This window comes from Oncorhynchus kisutch, linkage group LG5 (genome assembly GCF_002021735.2).
Source record: "Oncorhynchus kisutch isolate 150728-3 linkage group LG5, Okis_V2, whole genome shotgun sequence".
NCBI classification, from domain to species: domain Eukaryota; kingdom Metazoa; phylum Chordata; class Actinopteri; order Salmoniformes; family Salmonidae; genus Oncorhynchus; species Oncorhynchus kisutch.
Window position 1 is genome coordinate 44,074,280 of NC_034178.2, and position 8,513 is coordinate 44,082,792.

At 43.0% G+C, this 8,513-nt stretch overlaps 1 protein-coding gene across 1 annotated transcript; it reads right to left on the reverse strand.

The window, feature by feature from the left end:
• Positions 1-1,329: 1,329 nt before the first annotated feature.
• On the reverse strand, positions 1,330-5,300 carry svbp (small vasohibin binding protein). Its single transcript, XM_020483370.2, has 3 exons — positions 5,175-5,300; positions 4,730-4,882; positions 1,330-4,421 (listed from the first exon to the last, which is right to left on the reverse strand). The coding sequence occupies exons 2-3, from the start codon at positions 4,841-4,843 to the stop codon at positions 4,335-4,337; spliced, it is 201 nt and encodes a 66-aa protein (XP_020338959.1). The 5' UTR covers positions 4,844-4,882; positions 5,175-5,300; the 3' UTR covers positions 1,330-4,334.
• Positions 5,301-8,513: the final 3,213 nt, after the last annotated feature.

The following is an 8,513-nucleotide window of genomic DNA, read 5'->3' on the forward strand; positions in this document are numbered from 1 at the left end:
TGGCCGTGCTGCTGCTCCAGTTTCAACTGTTCTGCCTTCTTATTATTCGAACATGCTGATCATTTATGAACATTTGAACATCTTGGCCATGTTCTGTTATCTCCACCCGGCACAGCCAGAAGAGGACTGGCCACCCCACATATGCTCTCTCTAATTCTCTCTTTTTTTTCTCTCTCTCGGAGGACCTGAGCCCTAGGACCATGCCCCAGGACTACCTGACATGACTCCTTGCTGTCCCCAGTCCATCTGACCGTGCTGCTGCTCCAGTTAACTGTTCTGCCTTATTATACGACCATGCTGGTCATTTATGAACATTTGAACATCTGTGCTTCTACACCTGCATTGCTTGCTGTTTGGGGTTTTAGGCTGGGTTTCTGTACAGCACTTTGAGATATCAGCTGATGTACGAAGGGCTATATAAATTTTGATTTGATTCTGGCTTTTTAATGGTTTTGGAGCAGTGGCTTCTTCCTTGCTGAGCAGCCTTTCAGGTTATGTCAATTTCTAGGACTTGTTCTGCTGTGGATATAGATACTTCTTACCTGTTCGCCCCAGCATCTTCACAAGGTCCTTTTCTGTTATGGGATTGATTTGCACACCAAAGTATGTTCATCTCTAGGAGACAGAACACTTCTCCTTCCGGAGCAGTATGACGGCTGCGTGGTCCCACTGTGTGTATACTTGCATACTATTGTTTGTACAGATGAATGTGGTACCTTCAGGTGTTTGGAAATTGCTCCCAAGGATGAACCAGACTTGGAGGTCTACAATTGAGGTTTTGGCTTATTTTGATTGTCCCATGATGTCAAGCAAAGAGGAACTAAGTTTGAAGGTAGGCCTTGAAATACATCCACAGGTACACCAATTTACTCATATCAGTTAGCCTATCGGAAGCTTCTAAACCCTGGCATTTTCTGGAATTTTTCAAACTGTTTAAAGGCACAGTCAGTGTATGTAAACTTCTGACCAACTGGAATTGTGATGCAGATTTCACTTAACTCTGTCTGCAAACAATTGTTGGAAAAATGACTTGTCATGCAAAGTAGATGTCCTAACCGACTTGCCAAAACTATAGTTTGTTAACAAGACATTTCTGGAGTGGTTGGAAAATGAGTTTGACTCTAACCTATGTAAACTTCAACTGTAGGAAAGACAGGGGATGGGTGTTTGATATGATCATGCACATTGCTGGCTGTCAATAGCAGTTCTGTTATGCTCACTTCTTGGGGCAGGTATCGTTTCAGTCTTATTACACACATTAAGGAGTCAAGTGTTGTGTAGATATATCTAGTTATCTAAATTGGTTGGAATCAAAACACCCATAGCACATTTTCAAATCACCATAAGATTTATTAAAACCATGCTTTAAAAACAGAACGACAGTGTATCAAACATGAACCAACAGAACAATAAAAGGTGGTAGACCTACAGTTAAGATTGTCACTATAACGGTGTGGAAGTGGACAGCTTAAACTAGGATACAGTAATTGACAGAACTGTATCAGTGACATTAGCCTGTTTTATACAGATTGCTGTACAGCCCTAGTACACAAACAATAGGCTAGTCTAAAAATGTTTAAAACCAAGCAGTAACCATAAGCACCATTAATATTGACATACTGTAGATGAGAGTTAGATGGAATAATATAATTTGCACTGTGGACATTCACTTTAGGACTCCACAAAAGATGAACATTAAATATTTGAATCTTGGTCATGATTTGTCTTTTAGGCAATACGGGGAGAAGGGTGATGTTAAGCTTTGGCTTGGAGTGGAAATGTGGTAGCACCTCAGATCCATAACATCCATATTTATGAATAGATTACACCAACGGGTGGGCATATCTAGTCCTGTAGGGGCGCAAATAAGCCTGGCCATCCCATGTGGCCCTCTGGGACTTGAACACCTTCATTACACAGTCCTCTGTATATAAACTCAGCAAAAATAAGAAACTTCCCTTTTTCAGGACCCTGTCTTCAAAGATAATTTGGAAATATCCAAATAACTTCACAGATCTTCATTGTAAAGGTTTCAAACACTGTTTCCCATGCTTGTTCAATGAACAATAAACAATTAATGAACATACATGTGGAACGGTCGTTAAGACCCTAACAGCTTACAGACGGTAGGCAATTAAGGTCACAATTATGAAAACTTAGGACACTAAAGAGGCCTTTCTACAGACTCTGACAAACACCAAAAGAAAGATGCCCAGGCATGCTGCAAGGAGGCATGAGGACTGTAGATGTGGCCAGGGCAATAAATTGCAATGTCCGTACTGTGAAACACCCAAGACAGTACGGACAGCTGATTGTCCTCGCAGTTTCAGACCACGTGTACCGTCACCTGCACAGGATCGGTACATCCAAACATCACACCTGTGGGACAGGTACAGGATGGCAACAACTGCCTGAGTTACACCACGAATGCACAATCCCGCCATCAGTGCTCAGACTGTCTGCAATAGGCTGAGATCTTGATTGAGGGCTTGTAGGCCTGTTGCAAGGCAGGTCCTCACCAGACATCACCGGCAACAACGTCGCCTATTGGCACAAACCCACCGTCGCTGGACCAGACAGGACTGGAAAAAAAGTGCTCTTCACTGACGAGTCGCGGTTTTGTCTCACCAGGGGTGGTGGTCGGGTTCACGTTTATCGTCGAATGAATGAGAGTTACATCGAGGCCTGTACTCTGGAGCAGGATCGATTTGGAGGTGGATGGGCCGTCACAGCATCATGGGACTGAGTTTGTCATTACAGGCAATCGCAACGCTGTGCGTTTCAGGGAAGACATCCTCCTCCCTTATGTGGTACCCTTCCTGCAGGCTCATCCTGACATGACCCTCCAGCATGACAATGCCGCCAGCCATACTGCTCGTTCTGTGTATGATTTCCTGCAAAACAGGAATGTCAGTGTTCTGCCATGGCCAGCAAAGAGCCCGGGTATCAATCCCATTGAGCATGTCTGGGACCTGTTGGATCAGAGGGTGACGGCTAGGTCCATTCCACCCAGAAATGTCTGTGGAATTTGTTCAGTTTATGTCTCAGTTGTTGAATCTTGTTATGTTCATACAAATATTTAAACATGTTTAGTTTGCTGAAAATAAGTGCAGTTGACAGAGAGGACATTTCTTTTTGCTGAGTTTAGAATATGCCAATAATCTTGTCACATTCACAATGCAACGCATGTCCACTTATGACAACTTATGGAGCATGTTGATACCCAATGGCTGTATCCCCAGAGTGTTTGAGTCTGTCTGCGTGTTATTGTCCTTACACTCCATGCACTAAAACTGTTTTGACTGGCGCAGTGACAACATTGCAAATACCAGAAAACACAACCGTTTCAGCGCGTGAGGACAGGAGAGGCAATAGGAGAGCACACCACCAGTGATCCACAACATTCTTATCATGTCTATGGCGACCACTGCATAACAGGACCAGGATGGAAATATCCCTCAGCAAATGATTCACAGTTAGTGCTAAACGATTAGTGCTTTGAGGTCGTTTCGGGTTCGGTTTGATTATTAAAAAAAATAAAAGGTTTTGGATTTCGGTTTTGATTATTTGGGTTGAATGCTGTAATACAGAATAAAAGTCCCATGATGGTAGTAACTGCTCATTGCTGCGTATCATTAATTAACCATTTATTCACATTTCAGTTGTGTATATTACATTTGTTTTATGACTTATTTCATTCCAAGTCAACAGCTCATCTCTATAGAGCTGCTGCATATGCTTTGACAAAATCTATATTTTGTAGTTCTTCAAAGTAAATAAGGCAGACTTTTATGACTGCTGAATACCAACTATCAATCACTTAGAATAGATCATTTATTTTCAGGTAGAGATACCTCAAAGTAACAACTGCTCTCTATATCCCCCTCATGATTGTGCATTCTTCTGCCTCTATTGTAGCAGGTGTAAAAGAAAGACCGTACAAGTAAATGCGCAATGGATTATGGTCATTGTAGTTAATTACGTTTTAAGTGCAAAACTAAGTAGAATATTAGTCTGTTGGAAACTACAACTCCCTACTACATTGCACAGTTCAAACAGGATCTGATTTAGCTCTAGAGAAATTGTGCAATGTGCACAGAAAACAAAATAATGGAATTCAAATAATTGAACCCAAGTAGGTCAATTTGTTGTTTAAAAAAACGTAAAATAAATTACCCCTCGGTTAATCGCTCAGCAATCTTCACAGTTCAACGTGTCTGTATGATATGTAAGAAATACTCTTGTTTTACTGGTTGAGACTGTAGTTGAACTGTGGGTCAGGGCTGCTGAAGGTTAGGGTTTATGGTCCTGGGCTGCCATTGGGAGGTTGTCAGTCACTCTCCCTGGGACTGCATTTGCTTACAGAAGGCCTCAAACTGCTGCTGCTCCAGCTCTGTCATCACCTTATTCAGGGCGTAGATCTAAAACACACACAACAATGAAGATCAGCCAACTAGCAGTGGCATCATAAAGCAGGGCCAAAAGTTGAATGTAGGGTAACTATTGTAGGTTATCCTTATCACTGAAACATGTCATTTGACCTCTCTGCAAAAGCTTGAGCAGTTGGAACTAATGCAACCATCCATGGAATTGCAGCCAGTTATAGCCTGTGTACTGTCGAATGACATGTTTGACAGACGTGGGAAAAGACTGACCATTTAACCAACTCTTGTCAGTTAGCTAGTTTGAAAGAAACTGCCACCCAAGCAAGCCATTGTTGTGACTTTACCTCTGCCCGTTGTCGTTGTTTCAGTTCCTGCTGGGCGGATTTCTGCTTGGCCCTGTCGCCGCGAGTAGGAGTGGAGTTCAACTTCACTTTGTCTTTGCGACAGGTGGGCTCCATGGTTACTGACTGACAGCCACCACAGCACAACGACTCGACCTGAAGTAAGATTGAAAGCATAATCAAAGTAATCACGTGAACATTTGAACAAATAACTAATGGACAATGCGATCAACAATTCATACTACTGTGTCCACAAACACGGTAAGCTGCCATCTTTGCTAGCTACATTTGCTACTGTAGCTAGCATTTCACTTCTAACGTTAGCAACTAACGTTAGTCAGAGAGCACTTAAACTCGCCAGCTAGCTAGCCACAGCTTTAGCACAAAAACAAACACAGACAATCAAATTACGTTTATTTGAAAGGTATCTGGTATTAAAAACACTCACGTTCAATAAGAGCTCAGATTGTCAACACAGAAAGTGCAGACAACAACAGTCGCCTGTTCAAACACTGAGGTGTAAAACAGCTGTTTGGAAGGAAACTGTGTGTAACCAGAAAATAACCCCGGAATGGTTCAGTCATAACACGTACCAACGTTGGTTCCTACCTGAGATAGCTGTTATTTCCATTCAAGTTAACGGCAAAATTACGTCGGTATTTAGTTTTATTTATTCACATTAGAATAAACTTAACGTATCCAGTTTTTAATCACATAAATTTGCTGTTGCAGTTTATACCAGAGGACAAAAGTCTATACAGATGACTAATAATCGACCAAAAGATGTCGCTCTTGCTCCACTGATAAAACAGTAATTTACAGTATTGAACATCAAATTTTATAGGTTACCTTAGTTTATTTGGGTGAAAGTGGATGTCACAAGGCCTCTGTGGATATTTGTTTCCTCTATTCGATTATATTCTTCCTTCTAAATGCATGTGAAAGTTAAGCATCAACTATACATTTGTTATGAGTGTGTGATAAGTGAAGTGAGGAATGTGGATAGGAGAGATTCTGTGAACAAGCAGATACTGTAGCTTCTTCCTGAAGCTGTTAAATGCCTTACTGAACTTAGCTTTGATTACCTAGGTGACATCATTCAATAACTTAATTTGGGGGCTGTTTTGTAGATGTTTATCTTTGTGAAGGAGGAGATGAGTGTGTGTGTATGTGTGTGTACACGTAAATATGTGTTTAATCGGAGGGTGGCTTGACTGAGAGTATGTCTCAGGCTGGGAGCCTTTGTTATCCCTGGAGATTCAATGTGTTCATGAGTCTACTGTCACCACGGAGAAGGGCATACTCACATATAAACCCCCACAGACCACCCAGACCCACCTGTCTTACACACACACACACACACACACACACACACACACACACACACACACACACACACACACACACACACACACACACACACACACACACACACACACACACACACACACACACACACACACACGGGGGTGGCCCAGTATATGTTCATCACCATGGCAACACGAACATCCATTACTGTATAGAACAGAATAACACCAAGTCTTGTGGGAGAATATTCTGAGAACACATGTCTCTTCATAAATGTCCACGTAGAATTGATGATTTCACTGACGGTAAGGCTGGGGGGGTTGTGTGTGTTTTGTAGCGAACCTATAGAAGTTGGTATGTGTGTCCTCTTGCAAGGCTGTGTCAGTAAGATTTATCACGCCGCATTCCCATGGAAGTCCAATGGAATTCTGATGGCATTCCGATGGTTTACCTGGATCCCCAAACTCAAGAGAGTGCTCACCCTGGAATAATACAATATCCTGAAAGGAACAACTGATCCCAAACACATACACAAGCGCACACACACGCAGTGGGATTCTTTTGGTAGAAATGTGGAGGAGTGAGTAAGTAAAGAGGAAAAGAGAGGAGGGGTAGAGAGGAAGAGGGAGGAAGGGTAAAGAGGAGAGGTAAAGAGAGGAGGAAACAGAAGAGGTAGTGTGAGATGAGGTGGAAAGAGGAGAGATGTATAGAGGACGGAGGTGGAGAGGTGAGGTAGAGAAGGGGTATTATGGGGTGAGGAGCAGAGGAGGGGTAGATAAATGAAAGGTATGGAGGAGGAGGGTATAGGGGTGTGACTCTGTTAGGAGCTTTGTTGATCTATATCAAATTCAGGGAAAGCGTCACTCTGACGGCTCTTTCACACGACCTACACAGCCACCTTCCACCATCCACATACACTGCCTTACCACAGCCTCCCAAGCCTGCCAGTCTGCTCTGATGCCAACACACACATACACAAGCAAGCACATACAGATGTAGGATCTTAATTTGAGTGAGTTTGCTACAGCAGGAAAATAATCCTACACTAACAGGAAATGTGAATTATTATGTGGATTATATATCATGGAGATTTTTTGTAGAGGTTTATACATTTTGAAACTTCAAATACATTACAAGTTTTCATTTCCTGCTTTGCAATCTGTAGGTATACATACACACGCTGTCATTCAGCACAACACACACTCAGTCCATCAATCCTAAAAATAACTTACTGGGTTGACTGTGCCTAAAATAACTTTCTAACTGAGCCTCTCTCTCTCTCATGCATGCACATAGACACGGAGTTGCTCCTTCTCCACACCTGCCCCGCGAACAGAGCGAGATGTGTCGCCATCACAAACAGTCCAGCACCAGCCGGCAGGAAATGGGTTAGGAACGACCTCACGAGCCGGGGTCAGCTCGCTTCTGCCAGCTCTGTCAGGGTGGATATTAGACTGCATTGCCACACACACACACACACATTCTCCCATATACTGTCAGTATATTACTCTCTCACTTTCTCTCTCTCTCTCTCTCTGTCTCTCTCGCGCTCTCTCTCTCTCTCTCTCTCTCTGTCTCACGTTGCTGCCCCAACGGGACCCTGCCTGACTGTCTACCAGGGCTTGCACTGTTAAAATGCACACACACACACACACACACACACACACACACACACACACACACACACACACACACACACACACACACACACACACACACACACACACACACACACACACACACACACACACACACACACACACACACACACACACACACACCCCTGTCAGTGTGGATATGAGGGGTAATGATCAGATTTGATAAACACTAGGACAGTAAACACCTGGCTAAAGCCCACAGAGGGACATACAGCTCATGGAAAACCCAGGGTGGAGTGTGAACATACTTACAAGCATTCAAAGACACTAATGTTAATGTAACTTACCACAGGTGGTTCAGAGATTCTTGCGCGATAACAACCTCTCGTGTTGTCTGAAAACTTGTGTGTGCTCCCCTAGCTAATGCCTAGGCTTAAGCTCAGTAAGGTAGGCTAGCACAGTCATGTTGCAGATGAGCCAGGTTCGATATTTGGTAGATGAATGGTATTTATTTACAATGCAAGAGATGATTCTGGATCGAGAGGTTGTATTTACAAAAATATACACATGATGGAAATAAAATCGATAATTGATCACATTGATATTGCGCCTTTCCAGATGCTCTAAGCGATGTAAGGGGGGGAAATTCACTACATCCACCACCAATGTGTAGCACCCACTTGGGTGATGCACAGCAACCATTTGTACCAGAACACTCACCACACATCAGCTATCAGGTAGAGAGGTGAGGAGTGATATAAGACTATTAGGAATGATGGGGATGATTAGGTGGCCATGATGGAAATGGGGCAAAGTTGAGAATTTAGCCAGGACAGCAGTGTTGTTGGTCCGATCGTGTGGGAATGGTGCTTTGCTCTGGC

Excerpts from the sequence above, each read along its gene's own strand:
- svbp (XM_020483370.2), bottom strand. The coding sequence starts at position 4,843 with ATGGAGCCCACCTGTCGCAAAGACAAAGTGAAGTTGAACTCCACTCCT. Across the intron at positions 4,422-4,729 it reads AACAACGACAACGGGCAGAG|ATCTACGCCCTGAATAAGGT; the intron begins GTAAAGTCACAA and ends TGTGTGTTTTAG.